This window comes from Trichoderma ghanense (assembly GCF_004382785.1).
Source record: "Trichoderma ghanense strain CCMA-1212 chromosome Unknown scaffold_18, whole genome shotgun sequence".
Taxonomy (NCBI): Eukaryota; Fungi; Ascomycota; class Sordariomycetes; order Hypocreales; family Hypocreaceae; genus Trichoderma; species Trichoderma ghanense.
The window spans coordinates 301,725-324,079 of record NW_027395681.1 but is presented as its reverse complement, the minus strand read 5'-3'; the positions used below and the strand labels follow the sequence as shown (position 1 = coordinate 324,079).

Genomic DNA, 22,355 nt, shown 5'->3' with positions numbered 1-22,355 from the left:
CTGAAATTTAACCTGCAGGTGAGCCGGATGTACTCGCAGGTACCAACAAAGACGACGGGAGCTGTGCTGCTTCGTGCGAATGCTGCCGAGAGCCTAAAATTCCAGCTCCTACTAGCCCTGTCACCAGTCAGGCACCTCGGGTTTGTGGCGGGGGCCTTGGATGCTTCCAATCCTTGTCGACTTTCCGTGAGGTGATGATTGTTGTGACTGTTGCCATGTGATGGCAACAGCGTCGAAGGGCGGCCCTCGAGGGCATTCGCCGTTTGTTTGCCGTCTGACAGCGCAACACGCCGTCGGCTACAGAGGTTGACAAACGGCTCGACTGTGCCACCAGCTGCCATTCGGTCCCCTCGATATCCGCCCCGGTTGAAATTGCTTCAATGTCGGTATCCAGGCCAGCGACAAGGTGTCCACGTTCCGCCTGCCCTCTCCGATCGCGATCGCGATTCTCGGACGCGGACGCGGCTGAACCTTGCTGATCCTTGCCTAGGCAAATTGATCCTTTGGACGGCTTTTAAAGCAGCTGCAATTACAAGCATATTTCGGCCCTTAGTCATGGTAATATGCCCCGAAATGAGAAGCGCTCGAAAGTGGTGTCGAGGTTTGGATGGGAAATTCGAACACGTTCAAGCCACATGCATCCGGCCTCAGCCACAGCAGCGCCATTAAAGCCACGATTTCTGATAGCGCCAGGCACAACGTACCTTAGTGCCCCGTACCCACCAGTGCAGCTGTTTATCGTGCCGCCTTGAGCAAACGCGACCTCGACGGCTTCAACCCACCTCAGCAAACAACTGCATCAATCCGGCAATCCAGAAAAAAATGCCCCGAGGGAAGAAAAGGAAGCGCGGCGCAAATGACGCGTCGTCCAATCAGAGTCTCGCCTCGTCCAAGCATTACACGCCCGTGAAGAAGGATATACTGCAGCAGCACTATCCACTGGTGTGCACACTAAGGGAATATGTCCTGTCTGAGCTTCCGGATACCTCAAGGATCAGGCGCAAGAAGATCGCAGCTTTGGGGTCCGGCACAGACTCCAGTGATATTGAGACGCAGCTTTCCCATATACTCGACACTGCCTTGGTCGGTACCGGCCCGTCGACTCCCAAGTCTGATCCAGGGTCCTCCACATGGGAGCAGTGGGTGTCCTTCTCTCAGAGGGGAGACGAATCGTATGTGACTATATCTAAGGGAATAGCTTCATCGTTTGGCAAACAATCCGAGGTCTGTCCATGTTCTACCATGTGTGCCTCCTATAGCTTAAACTAGGCTAAGTGGCCCGAATGTAGATTGTGGATTTCGTCATCTGGCTGCTCTTTTCGAGGGAAAAAGCTGGGTCGTGGCCTAAGGACGTCCTTTGTGATGGCTTCCGGAGAAATGCCAGAGACGATCAGCCCACCAGGTCAACCATCCCCGGAATATACTCGTACTATCCCAACTTCCATGAAAAGGCACTGAGAGAGGCCCCATGGCCACACCTTCTGGCCCTCCTCGGCCAGGCCGGCGAGAAGGTGATGATCGATTTGCTGTCAAAGTGCTCGGTATTCCTCAAAGTTGATGCAGGCCTGGACAATTACATCCAGATCACCGGTCGGTGTGACAAATTGGCGCCTTGGGGGAACTCCTTTCTGACCGTACTCGCCAGGTGTCCCCTTGTCTGAACTAGATATCAAGACGCCAGGTGATGTTCCAAAGTCTCAGGTCCGCAAACCCTCCGAGATCACTCTTGTCCGGAGTAGGATATTCTATGCAAAGCCGACTACAAACGCAAAAGGCTCGGTTCATGCAGGTTTCAAGCATATCCGTACGTCAAGCCCCTATTCTTGAGCTATGCAAGCTTGGGATGAGCTGCTGAACATACTAGACGCTTTGAATCGCTACCTCTACATTCGTGAGGCTACCAACGCCGGTGCAGACCCGACAGAGATTCTGCAGAAGAACGAGACAAACACAATCAAGCTCATGATGCACATCTTTCCGCGCCAATTCGGCCTGCACAACGTCTTCACTTCTGCTGTTGATAGGAGTCAAACAGCCCAGAAGTTCCAAGACTATACTCTTCGTGAAGATGAGATTAAGAAGAAGATGGTGCTTGGCAAAAAGTCTACTGAGACGGGATTGCCCAAGCTGCCTAAACGGCTGAGAGGCTCAACGAAAGAACTCGTGCGGCGGCTGCAAGTTCTCCATGCTCGGTGTTCTTACTTTGAGCTGCTCAAACACTACTGTCCGACATTTCTCGATGGGCCTGATGGAAGCAGGAAGAAGAACGGCGGTCAGGAAACGCCAACCCTCTCGGCTCCGATTCCGAGTCGGGCACCGCAAGCCGATTCTCAGGCCAAGCGGCGCTCAGGCCGGCATCCTGCAGATAATTCGGCGCTCCCAGAGTATAACTCCCTGGTGGAACTCGCCTGCCCCGTGGCATGCGTCTCAGCGTTCTGTCAGGCTGCGCTTTCGAAGATTATCCCAGACAGCTTCTGGGGCGGTGAGAAGAACTGCCATAACAAAGCTGTGTTTCTCCGCAAAGTAGACCATTTCATCAAGCTTCGGCGTTTCGAGATGATCACATTGCACGAGATTGTACAGGACTTCAAGGTACGTAGCAGTCTCCAGCGAGGCGAGAGAGGTTGAAGCTGTATACTCATCACGGCTTCCAGGTCACAGAACTTGCCTGGCTGGTGCCTCCGGTCCGTGAAGGGCAAAAGACCAGCCAAACGGATATGAACAAGCGATACGAACTATTTTACGAATTCATCTATTATGTTTTTGATTCGCTTTTGATACCCCTCATTAGGAGCAACTTTTACGTGACGGAATCCAATACGCATCGGCTCCACGTCTTTTATTTTCGTCACGATGTCTGGAGACTAGTCGCAGAGCCTTCAATGTCGAATCTCAAGCAAGGAATGTTTGAAGAGGTCAAGCCGAAGGAAGCCAAGCGAATCCTCGATTCTAGGCGGCTCGGCTTCAGTCAGCTAAGACTACTGCCCAAAGGCACCAAATTACGTCCAATCATGAACCTCAGGCGCAGGCAGATGCGGCACAGTAAGGAGACCAAAGTGCTTGGACCCAGCATCAACTCACTTCTCAAGCCTATTCACACCGCACTCAAGTTTGAGAGGGTATGTATCGCGACGGATTCTATCTCACTGTTTGACTGCGGCTGATCAACTACAGATAACCAACTCATCCAAATTGGGATCGTCCCTTTTTGCGGTTGGAGACGTTTACGAGCGTCTTAGAGCCTTCAAAAAGTCTTTGACACCAAACGGTCACCATACATTCTATTTCGCCAAGTTGGACGTCAGGGCTGCCTTTGACACAATCCCTCAGTCGTCCGTTCTGAACCTGATGGCCTCAGTTCCCAGTCAGAGACAATACCTTTTAACGAAACATGCAGAGGTAAGACCAGGTGAGCGGTTGGGCCTCACAGAAGGGCAGATCGCAACCAAGCCCGTTCGCCGTTGGCATTCCACAGCCATGCCCGTACTCGAAGCGGTTCCCTTTCTCGACCGCCTGGAAAGCGGCATGGGAAGTATGAAGAAGAACACCGTCTTCGTCGACAGCGCTGTCCTCCATGTTCACGAAACTAGCGGCCTTTTGGCTCTCCTGTCCGAGCATGTAGGGCGCAACATCGTCAAGATTGGGAAGAAATACTATCGGCAGAAAAGGGGTATCCCGCAGGGCTCTATCCTGTCAACGTTTCTTTGCAATTACTTTTACGCCGACCTAGAGGCCCAGCACTTGAGCTTTCTCAACGAACCGGATTCTCTTCTCTTGAGGCTCGTTGACGATTTCCTCCTCATCACGCTGGACAAGGATAAGGCGATCCGGTTTGTTGAAACTATGCACCGTGGCGTCCCTGAGTATGGTGTTGAAGTGGGCCGCGACAAAACACTCGTCAACTTTGACATGGAATATGAGGGCGAGAGCGTGCGAAGACTTGATCGGGGCAGCAAATTTCCGTATTGCGGCACGTTTATCGACTGCAAGACGTTGGAGATTACCAAAGACCGGCGATCAAGCAAGGACATTGGTATGACTCTTTGTGAACGTTCTGGACTCATTATATTTGCCTTGAAGTAAGCTGACATGATGAACGCTCTCTAGATGTTTCGACATCCCTGACTGTTGAATTCGGACGGTCACCAGGCCAGAATTTCCAGCGAAAAGTGCTCAGTCAGTGACGATGCCTTGCCACTTGCCCCCGTGCTTCTCATGGTCAGCTAACTTAGAAATTCGTGTTTTACAGACTCGTTCAAATATCAATCCCATCTCATGTTTTTCGATACAGAGCACAACTCGGTCGACACAGTACTCAACTCCCTGCGCGGCGCATTCTCCGAGACTGCGCTCAAGATGTGGGCTTACCTCCGGTGTTTATCTGCTTCCACGCGGCTCTCGGTGAATGTTGTTATCGGTAAGCCATTGTCTATTCAATCAAGGATCTGTAAGTGGGCTCCTAACACCTCTGTAATAGGGACAATTAAAAAGGTCATGGATATCGCGTTCCTCATTTTGACGAGCAAATGGAGGAAGATGCGGTTCGAGAATTACGCCTGCGAGATTCGCAAGGCGCAGGTCATGGCGTAAGTAAAAAAAAAAAAAAAAAAAAAAACAGGCAGGGGAGATATGAGTGGAAGTGAATAGGCTGGCTAACTGCTTCAAGGACCGGATACTCTGCCTTTTTGGAAGTGCTCGGCCGGAGACAGACGGGATATGGCGAGGTGATTGCCTGGTTGAAGGAGGAGACTGCTCGGCTTGCTACGACGAAATGAGGCTGAGATTGGAGAATGCAGTTACAGAAGTCAATGATGAGACGTGCGTTATTGTTCGAGGTTCCGAGAAGCATCCAATTTATACAAACTCCGTCTATCGCTTTTGTTTAAGGTACTTCCAAGCAGCTTAACAAACATATATCCAGACAGATCGCATCTACAAGGCTATCCCAGTCCGCCACCACGTCTCCCCAACATACACCTTGGGCAAATGATCCCTATCCCAACGCCACCAGTGATCCCCCTCAAATCCAAACCCCAAGAACCGAAACAAAGAAACAGGAACCGGCTCAACCGTCCACAACCCCGTCGACGAAAGATCATCCATGAACAACCCCGCCGTGAAATACAACCAAATCAACGCAAACGCCATATTCCCAGTCCGGCGCACCGCCCGCGGCATCTCCCGCACCCACCCCCTCAAGAGCCACGTCGTCAGCCCCTGAATCAGGATACCCACCATCTGCAGGAAAAAGAACGCCGGCGCCCTCCAGGGTCTCGTCTCCGGCACGGACGTCAAGCTCCCCGAGGCATGCAGGACGCCCGACTGCGCAAAGGAAACGAGGCCGGCCACGACAGAGGCCAGCGGGGTGCCGCGCCTGAGGTAGCCCTCGCGGAGGAGGTACGTCGCCGGGGCGGAAAACTGCATGCGGAACGTCTGATGCCAGAGGCCGCCCCACCAGCCGGCGAGCCCGCGGTCGAGGACCTGCTCGAAGGAGCCAAACGTCGAGGCGAACTGGAAGAGCGCGGCGCGAGAAGGGTAGAAGCGGCTGGCGAGCCAGTACTGGACCAGGTCGGAGACGGCAAAGACGGCCTCGATGGCGGAGTAGACGCCCGCGAGGCAAAGGACTTCTCTGTAGGCGAGGAGCAGCCAGGGGGGTAGGTTGCGGAGATGGGGCGGGAGCAGGTAGCCTTTGTGGTCGGGCCCGAGGATAAAGTACGGGTCCTTGACCATGTACACGGAGAGGAAGTCGAGGACGAGGTAGAGGAGCACGACCTTGGCGAGGCGGTCGCGGATGAATTCGCCGGTTGTGTGGTGGCGCTTGTAGCCGCTTCGGCTGACTGCTGGGATGGAGACGATGTCGACTTTGTCGCCGTGGGTGATTTGGAGGGGGGTCTGGGGGCGAGGGAGGGAGGAGACGGACCAGTTCCAGCCTTTTTGGACGGACCAAAGAGGTCAGTCAGCCAGTCTTCATCATGCACCAAGCTCAAACTCAGATTGTTCAACAGGATGCTACTCACCGGCGCCTCGGAAACTGAGAATCAAGTCTGTAGTCCATCCCAGCCGCTCTAGAAAACCGCCGGCCTCAGGATATGGCTCCCAGATGTACTCGAACTCTCCGTCCTGTTGACTGGTATTCTGTTCCAAGCTCTTGGGTGGAAACTTTCGTGTTCGAAGGCCAATCGCAGTTCCATTCCCATTCCCATTCTCGACCCCCTTTCCTCCATCATAGCCAGTAGGCCCAACTCTCGTGTCTTCCAACTGACCCTTTCCATGACTGCTGTCCGCATCCCCGCTTGCCACCCTCACCAAATCGTCGCCCCCCTTCTTGACCCTCCGCACCCTTGCGGCGTCAAACTGCGGCCTCGTCCAAACGAGCAGATTCAAGCTCAGGATGGTGCCCCACGTCGACGCCAGCCCGGCCGCATACGCACACGCCATGTTGGCGCTCGACACGTACCGCAGGTGGTAGACGTTGGCCCAGACGACGACGGCCATGGCCAGCCACCGCGTGCGATAGAACCAGGTCCGGCGGCGGTGCGGCACGGCCAGCCACAGCGCGGGCACGACGAACGGGCCCAGCAGGCACCAGGGGAGCAGCAGGGGCTTTGCGACGCCGCGGGCGAGGGCGAGCTTGAAGGTGTCGCCGTAGGCGGTCCGGACGGCGTATGCGAGGCCTTGGAGAGGCATTTTGGTGACGAGGGGGGTGAGATCCGGCGGCTCCATGGTGGACTTTTGAGATTCCGAAGGCTTTCCTTTTCAATGAATGGCTTGTTCTTCTTTATCTGTCTCTTCGTCGCCATTCGTTTTACCCCCTTCTTTCGTCGCGTGGCAACTCCGTCAATGCAGACAAAATGGCGCCAAGGAAGAAAGATTTGTCTCTGATCAGCCAGTAGCTTCTATCTCAACCCGGTCATGATGCGTCGCAAAAGCACGAGTTCTGTTCCACCCAGCCCCATGTGATGTGAGACTTTAGCCCGGCCACGTTTTATACGATCGTTTGATTGCACAGAAGCAGGGAGACGGAGGGTAAGGTAGAGAGAGATGCTCAAGCCATGCGCCGCGCGGTCTTAGTGGCGTCTTAAGACACGCAGAAACAGGCGGTCTGGTCCGGTGACACCATTGACTTTTTGTCTGATCGACTTTTGCCCCCCCTTTGGGTCTCCAATTCTTCGTGACGTCGCTCAGGTGGAAAGTTCGTGGAGAAGCGGCGCGGCGTCGTGCATCGCTGGTCCATCGACCTATCGGGATGGAAGGTCTGCAGGGGAGCCGATTTGCATGGTGTAGACAAGCATTGCGGCTGGGACTTGATGGACAAGGGTGGCGACGCTACTGTAGCAGTCGATCTCGGTGAGAGCTAATCTCCGACTGAGAAGCTGACCAAGCCGACTTACCCGGCAGTCGTCAATTTTTCCGTTAATGGTCTTTGGGATGAGAGGCCATGCAGAGTAGGCATATTGGTAACATGTTCATTTTACCTGGCTACTTTTTGAGCATTGGGCCATTTTGGCGACTTTGAATGCTTCTGGGGGCTGTTGGTAATGATAGAATGACGACTCACTTTACCTATCGGCCGACATCTAGTCCAAAATCCAAGACGACAAGTCGATCCGATAAAACAACACTATTAACGACACAAAGCATGGCGAATTTGAGATTCTCTGGTCAAAGACCTAGCATGAGCTGTTTTAAGCCGTGAAACGGATGCTAGAATGCCAAAATAGCTCAAATATATCTGCCATGTATCATCTCACACTTGGTGGTTATCCCTCAATGTCATCATCTGCTTTCCACAGCTCATTCTCAACCCTCCTGCTCTCACGGTTAGAAAGATCGAAAGAAAGAGCAAAAAAACTGCAAAAAAAGAAGTCGCATTCGCATTTCGAACGCCGGGATTTGCACCCGGGCTGTTGGCATCTGTTAGCAGGCATTATTTCTGAGCGGTTGACAGCTGCGGCACTCACTCTCTCCCTTGGGAGGGGAGCAGGTTCACTACTACCCCACGTCCGAGTTGCAAGCAATTGTTTGTATTGCAGCTTATAAAGGAGGGTCATCAGGGTGCTGCGCTGTATCTGTGCTGGTAGTGAATGCCTGGGAGGCGTGGGTTGAGCTGGCAGCTGGCAGCTGGCCGCAGCTTGGACGTTTGTTTGTGCGATGGTGGTGAGGCTGCTGATAGGTGAGGCGTAGGGGGGGGGGATAGGCAAGGGAGGCTGCATATGCCCTGCTGCAGTCCGGCGTCCAGAGACTCTATTTCGTATGTGGAACTCCTGCTTTTGAGCTGTGTCTATGCATTTTACGAAGTCTGTTATTGAAGCAGTATGTAGAGCATCTCAGGTTTGGCATTATCATTTGCTGTTAGGAGAAGTCAACGGAAAGCATCCGTGATAACATATATCCTACTTGAACGTCATATACCATTGCCAAAGGTCTTGATCAGTACTACAATCATGGGCAGCAAGCAGTCGATGACTTACAGTACCGTCTACCATCTCAACTGAGATCATTTACTGTATACTCCTTTCGAACACGCCGAGTGCCCTGGTTGGATACATGGTGGAGCTGCCGATGGCAACTGTAATCAGGGTTGCTCCGTCAACATGAGGCCCTGGCGGCTATCTGGTGAGCTGAATCAACGACACAACAGTGGCCCTGAGTACAAAGCCTTGTCATCAGCCTCGTCGTGTCCATGTTTACCCCATGTACTGCTCAAATCCTCATCCCGTCTCAACCACCCGCGCCAGTCTAACCGTTGTCTTGTAGTATCTCCATCCTCCAGACAAGTGCCTGATCCATCTCTGCTAGCTCTGCCCTACCAAGCTCAAGCACAACACCGGCTCCTCCGCCTAGCCCCAGGCTGCTGATCAGCGGCATATTATGGGTCAGATCTCCCTAGCAGTGGCACCAAGCGGCGAGCCAACAGCCCTAAATTGCTCTCGCGCCACGAGGACCCCGGATGTATCCCCTGGGCCAGCTCCTCCTCGACGCTACCTTGGACGCCCTTCGGACAGTTTAAGAATCGCGATCGGCTTGCTCGCGCTACATACAGTCAGTGCTGTGCGCTGCTTCTGGCGCTTATAAAGCGAACTCGAGCGACTCTCAGTTCTATCCTTGTTTATGTAATTGCCTTAGTTTCCTTGATTCCATCTCTGGAAGACCCTCGGGCTCGTCAAGCTGCGCGCTGTCCGACGCCTCCGTAATTCCGCGCGACCTTGGGAGATTGAAGACGGGACAGACGGGAGCCCAATGGCATGGTCCGTCGGTACCTGTACGTACAAAGTACCCGTACTCGCGAACACTGCAGTTCTTGTCCATGCTCTCCGCTGACAAACCAGAATCGGCCCATGAATCCTGCTCTGTCCGTTGGTTGGGCAAAAGACAATGCCCGGTATGGAGTACCTGCCCGGTACCTGCGAGCTGAGTCGGCGCGTCTGCACGATCCCACGCTCTCGGCCTTACCTTGGGCTCTTCTCGCCGCAGCAGCTGAGCGCGGATGCGGTGGTTGGGTCTGAATCATTCCAGAAGCGACGAAACTGAGCGAAGCAGCTCTGCCCAAGACACGAAGAGGTACCTCAACGCAAGGTACCTGCTGGGGTCTTGACGTTGTCGCGTGGAAACCACGCCAGCTGCTGGGTACCTGCCCAGTACCCCGAGACTTGGCCCGTCCGCTTTCACCTCAGGTACTCGTGGCCTGTGGAGAGGACGAGGCGCCGCCTCGGGGTGTTGATTCGATACCTCAGCCAGTACCCTGATGGTACTCTGCCTGGGTACCTACCTTACGGTGCTTCCCTGGCCGGCCGTTGGCCAAGCCTTCAAGCCGTCAGTCGAGTCGAGCCTGCAAGTTTCCTGCTCTGCTCTGCTCTGCTCTGCTCTTGCTGCTCAGTTCTGGCCTCCTCACAGCCTCGCCTCGTCGCCTCTCCCCTCACACCTGCATCAAACATTCCGCCGTGCCGAGCAAAGCCCTCTCTCTTACTCCTCACTCACGGCCTCGTGCCTCGTGCCTCGACCCAGCTCTTTGTTTGCCCGTCTCGTGCGCCCCAATTTGCATCTCTGCGTAGCCTCTCGGAGACTTTTTGCACCAGGTGCCGGACCGCCTTCGATTCATACTCTTTTCGCGCCCCTCTTGCAACGCCCTGCCTATCAGATCCGGCTGGCAGACTTGACGCCGAAGCCAGAGTCGTACTGCGTTTGTGCGCGCCCTTGTGCTCGCATCTGCTTTCTCTCGTCATGCCGGCCATGGCTCTCAGCATGACCCAGGCCGCACTGGCTGGCCCACAGAAGCATCGGGCCTGTGACGAGTGCCGTAAGTCCCCGTGAGAGAGAGAGAGAGAGGGAGGGAGGAAGAGGCAGAGAGACAGAGACAAACAGAGGGGGAAGAGAGGGGGAGCACCCCCCCCCGAGGTCCGCGGGTGCGGGAGGCGAGGCCGGGCCCCGGAGACTTTGATACTGACTGTGTTTGCCTTGTAGGATCCCGCAAGATCGCCTGCTCCAAGGAGCCCAACGGCTGCGATCGCTGCCTGAAAGATGGCCACCCGTGCGTCTACTCGGCCCAGAAGCCCATGGGACGGCCCCGAAAGCGGCGGCATGCAGAGTCGGACGACAGCGCGGCAGCCTTTTCTGTTCGTCTTCCGGTTTCCGCGCCCGCTACCGCTCCCTCCTCGCAGCCGGCGTCCCTACTCGGGCCTGTCCCGAGTTTCGTTGCATCCTTTGCTCCAGCTCCACCGGCTCTGACTGCTGCTGCTTCTGCTCCTGCTGTCACTGCTGCTCTTTCTTATTCGCCTTCCGTTTCGATTCCCGCTTCGACGTCAGCTCTTCTTTCGCCATTTCCTCTCTTTGCCGCTGCGAATCACGATGAAGCCGCATTGCACTCACATGTCGATGCTGGCCACTATCATAGTCAACATCACCTTCACAATGCCACTGCTCACCATCACAACCATCATCGGCACTCAGCACCCTCGCCATTTCCCGTTTCAGACCTCATGGGCCCGTCCCTACAGTTGGATACGCTTGATCTTGGCAACCTCGGCGACCTGCTGCTACCCGACCAGAGTCTTGCCAGTCTTGATTCAATTGGGATGAATCCTAATGTAACAGCCACCCGCTTGCAGCCAGAGAGCCGAGAACTGTTCGATAGCGGGGCGACGTCTGCCATGGCTCTGAGACAGACTGGTTTCTTCCAGGGCCTTGGTTTTGGAGACACCAGCGAGGCTCTTGCTGCCTTGCCCGAAGCCCCCAACGACTACGAGCAGAATTGGACTCCTCGATATGATGAGCTTCTAGCACCTAGCGACTCCAGCCCCAGCACCCGTTCCTCCAACTGCTTCGAGTCGTCAGACCTTACCAGTGCGGATACGACGCCACCGGCAGTGGAATCATCAGCGTCCGCCCCCTGCACTTGTGTCTCCTTGATCACTGAAGCAATGGCCTCTCTGTTGTCACTCACCTCTGACACCTTGTCCGCGATACGCGTCGCACGCGAGGCCACACGTCTGGCTCATAATACTCTTAACTGCCGTCAATGCTATTCAGAAATGTACGACCTCTCAAAGGCGGTACCTCCCTCTCGCGTTCAGAGTTCCGTGTACCTCGGGGTTTTCATCCCAACGGCCTGCAACGCCTACAAGTCGATCTTAGCAAAGGTTGACACAGACGCTGAGCAGGCTGAAAAGGATGGGAGGCTCATGCACTTCAACCTTCAGGAAGTTGGTGGGATATTGGCACGCTTCATGGATGAGGGCAGGGCTTGTACTTCTGTCGACTACGCACAACTCAAATGCTCCAACAACAAAGCGCTGGAGCCAGCATTATGGCGGACCAACATGCGGGCCATCATCAAGGTTGACGTTTATGGATCCCACCACCTGGCAACATTTGGTTGGCTGGACCGCAGCATACCCTCGCACGTTTCTCTCTATCGGGGGCTGAACGATGTCGTCCTGTTGCTTGATGAGAGGAACAACAAAAGACACGACATGGCGGATTCTTTGATGCAGGCGTGCTATGGCCACGCGGCGCAACCGATGTCGTGCCAGCGCCGCCAGCAGAGACATTGCGTGTCTATGCTTGACCAGGCGAGAATGGCACTGAATAGCTTGGTTATATCATAGCCAGGCTGCGGCTGAGGCGTTTCTGACTTGATGTCATCCTGCAACTGGAGTCATCCCTCCTTCTGGGGTTCACCCCATTGTTTCCCTCGTGATTTGCATTTTGCGTCCTCCTCTTTCTTTCTCCCGCTTCTTTTATATCTGAGCATTGAGCATACGTGAAGAAATAGGGAGTCGGCGTTTTGGTTACCGGGGCGAAAGCGTGGCAAATGAAGGGCATCAGCTGGGTCTCGAGGCATTGATTGGATGAATGGAGCGCATGGAATGGTTATGGTCGAGATAAATTTGGGTATACGGCGTACGGAAAGATTGCATGGTGCCAGGCCGGTGGCATCCGAGGCCGGTGCTGGTCATATCACTTAGTAAGGTCTACTTTATAGAGCTCTGTTTCCCTTGGAAAGACCGAGGTATGCTTACTGGCAGCCCTTTCGGTTCTGTTATTATTCCTTTTGTACTGTTAGAAAAAGCTCAATAGGAATCATCTCTCACAGTACACGGCACAGTCTTGCTATTTAGGTATGCAATGTGTGTATAATCATCTCCAATAGGTACCTAGATAGTAGGTGGACGAAGAAGGAAGAGAAGGTATAGAGGCCAATAGACTCGACAAGAACTCCGCCATTCAATGCAACTTCCCAGCAGTCCAAGTGCTTTCCCACGCTCAGTCTGTGTAAAACGCAACTCCTCGACATTCCCAAGATCAAAAACGCCAGCCTCAGTTAGGCAAACCAGCTCCCTTTTGCTCCGCCCGCCCCTTTCCAGCCATTTTCGCTGTGCTGTGAATGCTGTGGTCCAAAGAAAAAAAAAAAAAAAAAAAAAAAAAAAAAAAAAAAAAAAAAAAAAAAAAGGAAAAGCAGAATGAAGAAGAAGTTAAAAAAAGACAAGAAAGTCGAAGTGAAGTCCCTCCTCATTAATGCATGATTCGATTTCTTCCTCACTTCTTCCGTAGGTAGCCTTTACTATGCATTGTGGTATCATTTCTTCCCTTTCCTCTTGTTGTAGAATCTCTTCATGCGCGATCCGTATCCGGGTGTGGTTGAACATGCTACTTGACGGAGAGCCAATCAATCCTGATCCTCAATCAACGACAGGATATCCAGCTCCGACTTGACCAGGCTCTCAAACTCATCCCTCTCGATGCCCGACGACCGCGCAAGCAGGTATAAGCTGCGAATGCTCCGCGAAACGTGCTGCTTGACGCCAAACTCGTTCTGCTCCTGCTTGCCCGCGGAGGCTTCCAGCCGGGCGACGGTGTTGGAGCCGTTGGAGCTGGCGCTGGATTCGGGACGTGGGTGGAGGAGGGCGATATCTTGGGCGGACAAGTGGTCCGACTTCTTTGGGCTGCTGGGGTTGTTGCTGCTGCTGTTGTCTGCCTCGGCGGAGGACCAGGAGCTGCTGCGGGTTTCGTTGGGGTCTGGGACGGCGAAGGAGTCGGCTGCGTTGCTGGCGCGGCCGAGACCCAGAGGTGGCTGGACGTGGGCGCGCAGCAGGGCTTCCTCGTCTGGATCGTGGTTGTCCATGGCGGGCTGGACGTCGTCGTACTGCGCATAGTAGTCGTCGTCATCATCGTCATCGTCCACGGCGGCCTGAGCGTCGTAGGCGCCCAATGGAGCTGCGGGAGCGCCAGCACCGGCTCGAGGTGCTGGAGAGCGATTGTTGGCGGGCGTGCGCGCGGGAGTGGCATCGTAGCGGTCCCAGTATCCGTCGTCGTCATCGTCGTCCATCAGGTCTTCGCTGCTGGTGGTTGAGCCGTTGTTGGTGTATGTCGCGGTGGGGTTGGGCCCTTTGGGCTCCTTGAACTTGGCTTCCGCCTCGGCGATGGTCGACACGCCGCCGAACTGCGCAAAGGGAGCGGCCTTGTCGGCGAGCGTGAGCTCTCCGACCCTCCAGCCGTCGCCGCCGCCCGCGGCATCGTTGACGCAGTACACCAGCTGGAAGGCGAGCCCCAGGTCGGACAGGACGGTCAGCGCCTGCAGCGTCTCCGGGTCCAGCCTCCGGAACCTCGTCTGGGCGTCGTAGCTCCAGTCGACCTCGACCTCGCCCGAGACGGGATGAGGCTCCAGGCTGCCGCCCTGCACCAGCTCGACCAGCTTGGCGGCTTTGGCCGTGTCGTAGCACAGCAGCTTCAGCCAGGGCTCTGTGCTGGAGGAAGAGAAGAGGTTGACTCTCTGTCTCAGGATGGGCGAGAGGAGGGGCAGGATGCCGACTGCGGGCTCGGTTGATACGGCGGCGGCTGGGAGGGCTGGGAGGATCGGGGCCAGGAGATTGGCGAGATCTGGAGGGGCGATGCTGGCCATGGTAGGCTCTCTCTTTTGTTCGAGGTGGCAGAGAGCCTTTTTGCGAAGGGAGAGAGGAATGGCGGGTTTCGGTTGTTGGACAGGTTTCAGTCCTTGGTCGAGATGGGAGTTGATTAGATCTACTGGAATGATGGCGGCGGGTGTATTTGCGGGGGAGGCAGAGAGACGGCGTCTGGGGTGAAGAGCTGAGCTTGGTGTTGAGGTAGGTTTGGTTCCTGAGGTCTGGAATTTTTGTGGCAAGTGTCACATGCGCCGCTCAGGCAGCCAACTAATAAGATTCTGCAGTGGATTTGGTTCAGGTCGTGCAAGTGCGCTGGCCAAGTACTTTGTAGTGACGACTTGTTTTTGATTTAGAGGAGAAGAAGACGTGGGCGATGGATGGAGGGTATTATTTTTTTTTATTTTATAGGAGAATGGGAAGATGAGACAAAGAGAGGGAGAGAGGGAGGGAGTGTGCGAGGGCGGCCAGAGTGACGTTAATATAAGTAACCCGCCGTCGCAGAAGCTCACATGCAGCTTCTCCAGGTCCTCAGACATCGTGGACGCTTGGAGCCGGGGCCAGGCTTATTCGTTGTACTGCCCGGGTATCCGCCGACCCGGAGGCAACGTCGCGGCAAGGTCCCCCAAAGGTACTGCTTACCTTCTGTAATCGGACAGCCTCGCAGTCATTCAGCCACGGGAGGAGGGGTTTGTTCCTGTAGCATCTACGTAATGGGCACTCGGAAGCCCCCCAGTTCAGGGACGGACGGGTACGGGGCGTGGACAAAGCAAGCTGGATGGCGTGTGGCCGGCCAATGGGCGGAGCAGATGGCGGGCGATTGTGGCTCTCCGGGGGAAAGGAAGAGCAAGTTGGAGGAGAGCGATTATTATTGCACCTCTTTTGTCACGGGGAGATGGGGATGGCTTAATCTGCAGAGGACGGTGCAGTAGTGGCCAGTGGGGGAGGCGGGTTCATTAGTTTGGGGTAACGTTTTATTCCATCGCCGGCGCTTTATAAAGGGGGGAGTGACGATGGTTGCCCGCTGAAGCTTGTGGTGTAGATGCTGCGTGCAAGGCAGATGTCCTTGCCCCGGCCTCAACGACGTGTGGCAGGTTGGTAATAGCAGCCTCAATCTATCCTCAGGGCAAGGGTCTACGCCCGAAAGCCGAAAGACGGCTGCTTCCCGTCTCTGCATCATGTCGACAACCACTCGTCCAGACAGACAACCTTGACCTGCCGGTAAAGGCGCCGCTCAACGCAGGGATCAGCAACCCCTGCCGGAGCCTCACCTCTTTGACGTTCCATTTCCTTTCCGCCCTGAACTCTTCACATGCCAGATCCTCTCCGGTCCCACCATGATGGCATTTCCTCATATTAGTATGGATGGATGGATGATGGAAGGACTTCCTTCTGCCCGTCGCTTGTGCATGGGGACACGGGTCACCGACCCGCCAAAGGGGACCTCCGGCGTCGCCAGCCCTGGGACAGGTGAACTACCTTAACTGCCTACTAGCACGACTACAATGGTAGGTAGTATTACTGGGTTGCAGGCTCAATTCGACTATCTTGCACAGACACGGAGGCTTTAGCGCATGGAGACGGGAGGATTTTCCGGCTGCTCAGCTAAGACGGGATATCCGTTTTGGGGAGTTTGAGGGCATTTGCTGCGTCTGGGGCAGTCAAGGCACTCTGCCATGACATGTCAAGACCAATTGTCGTCCGACTACTGCTCCTGTTCATGCATTTGATTGAGACAGGGCTTGCATTAAGTCTTGGGCCATACATACCTAGGTAAAGAAGAAGATGGCTCCTCGTTCAAGACTGATTGACTTGTCATCGGAGCATTCAGCATTCGAGGCATCGGTTGTACCAGGGGTACAAGCACTTGCTCAGTGCCAAGGTAGGCGCTACCTCGAAACCGGCGCAACAAAACACAATGGAAGACGTACCTGAGCGACAGACCCCGTCCCTGGACCCCGTACCTGGTCGTTTTGATGTCATTGGCTTCCAGCTTCAGCGCCACGGCATGGCGTCACCTTTCGCTGTTGAGCTTTTGTAGAAGCAAACCAAGGAAAACACCATAAGAGAAAGTACACGATGCCATCACAGGTCTGAGTTTCCAAACGACGCCAATGCCATATTCACAGTAACCATTCAATCGGTTCTCTCAACCCCTCGTCTTCCAACGCTGCATCGCTCTCGAATGCCGCATCCCGCTCAAACGCGCATTCCATCGGCTCCCATCTTCCGCGTCATTCCAGGCCTCTATCGCAAATCCGTTATCTCGCTGGCGAAAAACATCACCCTACCTACTCATCGCATCTCACACCAAACAGACCAAAAGCAACACCAGCCTCACTCGCCATCGCAACCAGTTCGATAACTAGAAGCACACCTCGTACTCAATAGAGCCAACCCTGCGCATCGCCAACCCACCCTGAGGCGCAAAACTCCTGCATGTCGCCCCGAGGCGGCCACCTCAAAGATGAGGTCCGTTCCCCCTGATACGTCCACAGAACCGCGTTCGAGGACTCTAGAACTGCGTGCTCCGATGCTGAACTCTCGTCCTCCGCGTCTCCCTCACAGGGTTCCAAACTCCAAGTCGTCTCCGCCGGCGCCATAGCCGGGCTCGTGTCTCGGTAAGCCAAAGCCTGGTCTCCAAACCACAGCAACTCTCTCGATGAATCCTGAACAATTCTTCCCATACTCTCTTCTTGGAACGCAGCTAAACAAGTCTCCTTCTTCCTTCTTGAAGATTCGTCGTCGCCCCCCTCGACGTCGTCAAGATCCGCCTCCAGCTCCAGCCATACTCGCTCTCCGACCCTCTCGCCCCCCTGCGCGAAGCACCAGCCTACCGCGGCACCGTCCACACCATCAAGCACATCCTCAAGCATGAGGGCATCACGGGCCTCTGGAAGGGCAACGTCCCCGCCGAGCTCATGTACGTCTGCTACTCGGCCGTGCAGTTCACCGCGTACCGCTCCACGACCGTCTTCCTGCAGACGGCGCTGCCCGACGACCGCCGCCTGCCCGACTCGGCCGAGACCTTCATCGCCGGCGCCGTCTCCGGCGCGGCCGCCACGGGCGCGACGTACCCGCTCGACCTGCTGAGGACGCGCTTCGCCGCCCAGGGCCGCCAGCGCGTCTACTCGTCGCTGCGCGGCGCCCTGCGCGACATTCGCCGCGACGAGGGCCTCCGCGGCTTCTTCCGCGGCCTGGCGCCCGCGCTGGGCCAGATCGTGCCCTTCATGGGCATCTTCTTCGCCTCGTACGAGGGGCTCCGGGCGCGCCTCGGCCACCTGCACCTCCCCTGGGGCGGCGGCGACGCCACCGCCGGCATCGTCGCCAGCGTCGTCGCCAAGACGGCCGTCTTCCCGCTCGACCTCGTCCGCAAGCGTATCCAGGTCCAGGGCCCCACGCGGAGCAAGTACGTCTACAGCGACATCCCCGTGTACACGTCCGCCGTCCGGGCGCTGCGGGCTATCTATGCGACCGAGGGGCTGCGCGGCTTGTACAAGGGGCTGCCGATTAGCTTGATCAAGGCTGCGCCTGCGAGCGCGGTGACGCTCTGGACATATGAGCGGAGTCTGAAGTTCATGATGAGCTTTGATAACGATGAGGGGGAGGCGTCGATATGAATTGTATGCCCGTGTAATCATGAAATCTTGACTTTTGTACGAATAGAATGTTTTGTCTAGACTCTCCATGTAATCTTTCATGGCCACAGCCATGAGGGCCGGAAAATGAAAAAACCATGCTTCTATCCTTTTTCTTTGCCCAGTTGTACATTTATATCCAGCCAAAAATCGCTTTTATCCAAAGGGGAGAACGAGAGGGAAAAAACAAAAAAACAAAAAAGACGCTCAATTGCTCAGTCGCCGATTCGTCTCGTCCGCCCTCTCCATGCACTCCTCAATCACCTGCCAGAACCGCTCCACGTCCACGCCCCTGGGTATCATGACTCCCGCCTCGCCCGCGGGCAGCGCCTTGGCAATGGTCCGGCCGGTCTGCTTCTCCCCGCGCTTGGCCTCCTCGGTGGTGCCCTCGGTGATGACGGTGACGTTGAAGCGCTCGTGGTGCTTCGGGTGCTCGCTCTTGTTCTCGTCCCAGTCGTAGAAGGGGATCTCGTCGGGGGTGCCGAGCAGGACAAAGGCCATGGCGAGCGGATCGTGGAGCGGCGGGCCGGCGGTGATGCCAAAGACGTCGCTGTTTCAATCATACGTTAGCATCCGACACGATGAACCAGTCTCCCAGGGCAAAAGACTTACGCATATGTCTTGGCGAAGAAATAGAGCAGCTCGACAAGCATCGTCCGCAGCTCCGTCTTGCCCTTGCCCGTCTTGTCCCCCCCATCTTTGCCATACAGCAGCAACTCCCGCACCTGCTCCGTCGCAAGAACCTGGTGGCTCAGGTCCAGCGGCACCATGTACATCTTGCTCGCGAGCTCCTTGTTGTCAAACAGCTCGGCCGCGGCCTCGGGGTCGACAAAGATGTTGAACTCGGCGTACGGCGTCGTGTTGCCGATGCGCTCCTTGCCGTCGACCCTGCCCAGCGGCGCGTCCGAGAAGCCGCCGCCGACGGAGCCGCCCATGATGCTCAGGCCCTTGATGTGCGCCACCAGCTCCGGGTACTTGCGGAAGAGGGCGGTGACGTTGGTGACGGTGCCCGTGGCCACGATCCAGGCCGTGCCGGCGGGCTGCGCCCGGAGGGCCGCGGCCATGGCCTCGATGGCCGGCTCCGGCCGGGGGGCGCATTTCGGGGCGGGAAGCAGCTCGGTGCCGTCGAGGCCGCTGTCGCCGTGGATGTCGGTCGGCGCGTGGAGGGGAGGTCGCTCGAGCGGCTTGTTGAGGCCGACGTAGAGGGGGATGTCGTTGTGCTTGCCAAAGGCCGTCAGGAGAGAGGCGGCATTGTACGTCGTGTGTCTGGTAGATTCTCAGCCGTCAGCTGCGATGTGTTTGGCTTCATTCTCGCAGCCAGCATCATCAAGGCCCCATAGCACGTACTCGAGGGAAGCATTTCCAAAGACTGTCGAAATGCCCAGCAGGTTGATTCGGGGATGGTGAGCGGCCAGCAGGATGGCGAAGGCGTCCTTTTGCGGAACAGGTCCCAGTTAGCTCGTCCTGTCTCCGATCAAGCTTTGGCCGCGCTGGCCTCATGCAATGCGACCCTGCATGAGGCTTGCGTCTGAAGTTTGACAGATTCCGGATGGGTTGGGACACTCACATCGTGGCCCGGATCGCAATCCAACCAAACGGGCACTTGAGGGGATGACATTCTGATGGTAGCAAGATGGGAAAAGGGCTCGAGCCGAGAGACGACGCCAAACGAGAGAAGCGAAATATGTTTTCTATGTCATAAAGAAGTGATTACGGTTCTCTTTATAGCTGGATTTCAAAAGAGTCGCGGACGGGCGCACAAGAAAGGGCTCAAGAGTCGAAGCAAGCATTCGCATTCCGTAATCGCCGTCACTCACAGCCCCAGAGCATCAAAGTCCAGGCAGGGTTCCTTCAGCCACCGCCCAGTCGGTTGACGGCGAACCTCAATCAGACACTCAGGGCAAGGAATCTCTCAATCAAGCCTTCCGGTGACAGTTGATGCTCCATGGAAACCCGCTTCTAAATTTTTGTTCTCCGCAGCCGCAAGCCTCGGAGTGGGGGAAATCCATGCAGCGACCGCTTCCTCCTGCTGACCCCTCACACACATTCTGATGCTAAGGCACAACTAGCATCGCCAGGAACCGAAAGTCTGTGTCATTGGCGTCTGCGGATTTGATAATAGAGGCGGTTAATCCGAGCCACTAGCCTCCACCCTGAGGGAACAGGGAACCTCGAGAGGCTCTGGAAATCATCGGCGTTTGAACCTACACGCGACGGACTATCGTTGATGTCAGTGGAAATGGTCTCCTGAAGATCGCGGAGCTCCGCGATGGATAGCCGAAGTGCCCGGAGCTGTACAATCATAATTGGGGTATCTAGGTAGTACATAGTACATAGTATGTGTGGTCTTGCTTGCTCGTCATCCTTCATGGGGACAGATAATCCGGGGCATGGCACATTGTGGCTTGCCGACTGGGTTCAAGCAAAGCGAAGGCTTGCCAGGTCCTCTCACGCCGACTTCTTGCGCTGCTCGACAACCCGCAGCACATCGGCGGCGCTGTTGACGTCGCCCTTTCGTTTCTTTGGCCCTCTCTTCCGCTTCGACTTGTCACCTCTGCCGGACCCTTCCTCTCCAGCATCGTCGCCCCACCTCGATAGCTTGACCTTCTTGTCTTCAAAGTCCTCCTCGTCCTCAAACCTGCTGGTGCCGAAGCCCATGTCGATATCCTCGTCATCCCGGCTCTGCATCTGGAGGAGCTTCTTCCGTCGTTCTTCCAGAGCCTTGGCTTCTTCCTTGGCCTTGTCATCCTCGTCGTCTTGCTCGATGGGTCGGAGAGATGCCGCTTTCTTGATCGCTGCCAAAATGGCAGGATCCGACAAGGACGGCGCTTTGCCCGCCTCTTCGGAAATGAGACCTGTCCTTGAGTCCTTGAAGTAATTCCGCCGTTCCGGTTGTGCCAGCGATGGTTTTGGTGGTGGTGGCATAGCCTCGCTTGCCTCTGCATCTTTGACTGCCTCCTGCTTGCTGTCGCCGATCTTGTCCTCCTCGTCCGATTCGGAGTCTGAGCCGTCCATTCCGGCCAGCGGATCGTAATCATCGCCGGCGTCCTCAAAGATGTCCACAACGCCGTCATCTTCCGCGGGTTCCTCCTTCTTCCGATACTGTTCGGGAACTTCCATCCCCAGTGGCTTGGCGCTCTTGTCTGGCATGAGAAGACCCTTTCGATCGTCCTCCTCTTCAGGTTGCACTTTGCGGACTTTTCTTTTCTCATGCCCATCTTCGTCCACAATGATTAGGACCTCCCTCCCTTTGCTGTCCCTCTCAATCCGTGTTCCGGGTTTCTGCTTCGCTCCAATCTTCTTGAACCGGTCTCCGAGGGTTGACTCTTTCTGTTGCTGCGCTGCTAATCGGGCAGCCTTGAGCTCTGCCAAGATCTGATCCCGTGTCCTCTTCTTCCCCGGCGCCAAGGGCACAGTTGCTAGAGTACCCTTCTTCTTTTCTTTTTCTTTTGTGATTGCATGTACCTCTTGTTCCTGGAGTCGATCGAACTCGTCATCCACGTTTTCTTCCGCTTCGGGCGCTTCTTGCGCGCTATCCTCCGTCGCTGGCTTGTTCCCGTAGACATCCTCTCCTTTGCGTATCCTTTCGAGAAGCTTAAAATCAAGCCCCTTCACCAGATGGGTGCTTGAAAGATCTCCGCCTGCAATCTGGAACCGTAGCTTTTCGTATGTTGCCTGGTCGATTTCTTCGTCCTTGAGCGCCTTTTCCAGCGCCCTCAGTCTCTCTTCTCGGTCGTCTTCTTCGCTCTCTCGGGTTTTCGCCCTATCGACGTAGCCTGTCCCCAGTTTCACACCCTTTGGCACGGATGTCTTGAACTTTTTTGCGGGATGAAGCGCTTGATTCCGTTCTGCTAGTTGTCTCGCGAAATCGGCCTGCGCGCCCCCTAAAGATCGTCTTGAGACCGCGCGTCAGCAGAGCGCACTTGCTGCAATAGAGGCGACTACTTACGGTGTCATCGGGATGCTGTTTCGCTGTCGAGACCCCAAGGAGCCCGTGTTCGCGCCAGGGCTCGTGCCTTTGGGGGAAGTACCATCTTTTGGCGACGGTCCCGGCTTGGCGAGCATCAGCTTCCGGAATTGTTCATTATTCATGGTTGCTGCTAGATGCGCAAGGTTCAACAGGGAGCAAGGTCAACAACAACCAAGAAAGAACAGAGCGAAAGCGCAGCCTCGTCTTCCGAGGCTGGAGGTGTAGCGTCGGAAACTTCGAGGTCACGGGACAGCGTGTGAGAGGCGCGCAAGACAAGCTCCACCCAACGCGGCAACTTGTCCGACTCATCACGTCACCTCTCCGAACAGTCGCCTTCAACTCCTTACAAAT

At 55.8% G+C, this 22,355-nt stretch overlaps 9 protein-coding genes across 9 annotated transcripts; 4 read left to right on the top strand and 5 right to left on the bottom strand.

Moving 5' to 3' along the window:
• Nucleotides 1-731: 731 nt before the first annotated feature.
• Nucleotides 732-2,628, top strand: CCMA1212_009736 (uncharacterized protein; the record flags this gene model as incomplete). The annotated part of the gene is made up of 4 exons (XM_073706808.1): nt 732-1,224; nt 1,290-1,590; nt 1,646-1,804; nt 1,865-2,628. The coding sequence occupies exons 1-4, from the start codon at nt 823-825 to the stop codon at nt 2,626-2,628; spliced, it is 1,626 nt and encodes a 541-aa protein (XP_073554800.1). The 5' UTR covers nt 732-822.
• A 1,647-nt stretch (nt 2,629-4,275) lies between these two features.
• CCMA1212_009735 (uncharacterized protein) lies at nt 4,276-4,775 on the top strand (the record flags this gene model as incomplete). Its single annotated transcript, XM_073706807.1, has 3 exons — nt 4,276-4,417; nt 4,478-4,586; nt 4,667-4,775. 3 exons carry the CDS (start codon nt 4,276-4,278, stop codon nt 4,773-4,775), a joined length of 360 nt encoding a protein of 119 aa, XP_073554797.1.
• Nucleotides 4,776-4,932: 157 nt separating this feature from the next.
• On the bottom strand, nt 4,933-6,723 carry CCMA1212_009734 (uncharacterized protein; the record flags this gene model as incomplete). The annotated part of the gene is made up of 2 exons (XM_073706806.1): nt 4,933-5,930; nt 6,018-6,723. 2 exons carry the CDS (start codon nt 6,721-6,723, stop codon nt 4,933-4,935), a joined length of 1,704 nt encoding a protein of 567 aa, XP_073554798.1.
• A 1,037-nt stretch (nt 6,724-7,760) lies between these two features.
• On the bottom strand, nt 7,761-8,213 carry CCMA1212_009733 (uncharacterized protein; the record flags this gene model as incomplete). The annotated part of the gene is made up of 2 exons (XM_073706805.1): nt 7,761-7,904; nt 7,962-8,213. 2 exons carry the CDS (start codon nt 8,211-8,213, stop codon nt 7,761-7,763), a joined length of 396 nt encoding a protein of 131 aa, XP_073554803.1.
• Nucleotides 8,214-10,221: 2,008 nt separating this feature from the next.
• On the top strand, nt 10,222-12,104 carry CCMA1212_009732 (uncharacterized protein; the record flags this gene model as incomplete). Its single annotated transcript, XM_073706804.1, has 2 exons — nt 10,222-10,297; nt 10,462-12,104. The coding sequence occupies 2 exons, from the start codon at nt 10,222-10,224 to the stop codon at nt 12,102-12,104; spliced, it is 1,719 nt and encodes a 572-aa protein (XP_073554804.1).
• A 1,061-nt stretch (nt 12,105-13,165) lies between these two features.
• CCMA1212_009731 (uncharacterized protein) lies at nt 13,166-14,398 on the bottom strand (the record flags this gene model as incomplete). The annotated part of the gene is made up of 1 exon (XM_073706803.1): nt 13,166-14,398. The coding sequence occupies one exon, from the start codon at nt 14,396-14,398 to the stop codon at nt 13,166-13,168; it is 1,233 nt and encodes a 410-aa protein (XP_073554801.1).
• A 2,437-nt stretch (nt 14,399-16,835) lies between these two features.
• On the top strand, nt 16,836-18,016 carry CCMA1212_009730 (Mitochondrial thiamine pyrophosphate carrier 1; the record flags this gene model as incomplete). Its single annotated transcript, XM_073706802.1, has 3 exons — nt 16,836-16,868; nt 16,965-17,017; nt 17,134-18,016. The coding sequence occupies 3 exons, from the start codon at nt 16,836-16,838 to the stop codon at nt 18,014-18,016; spliced, it is 969 nt and encodes a 322-aa protein (XP_073554802.1).
• A 225-nt stretch (nt 18,017-18,241) lies between these two features.
• Nucleotides 18,242-20,081, bottom strand: CCMA1212_009729 (Uridine nucleosidase; the record flags this gene model as incomplete). Its single annotated transcript, XM_073706801.1, has 6 exons — nt 18,242-18,584; nt 18,647-19,300; nt 19,382-19,467; nt 19,602-19,725; nt 19,852-19,928; nt 20,076-20,081. The coding sequence occupies 6 exons, from the start codon at nt 20,079-20,081 to the stop codon at nt 18,242-18,244; spliced, it is 1,290 nt and encodes a 429-aa protein (XP_073554711.1).
• Nucleotides 20,082-20,482: 401 nt separating this feature from the next.
• On the bottom strand, nt 20,483-22,126 carry CCMA1212_009728 (uncharacterized protein; the record flags this gene model as incomplete). Its single annotated transcript, XM_073706800.1, has 2 exons — nt 20,483-21,929; nt 21,984-22,126. 2 exons carry the CDS (start codon nt 22,124-22,126, stop codon nt 20,483-20,485), a joined length of 1,590 nt encoding a protein of 529 aa, XP_073554710.1.
• Between the last annotated feature and the right edge of the window lie 229 nt (nt 22,127-22,355).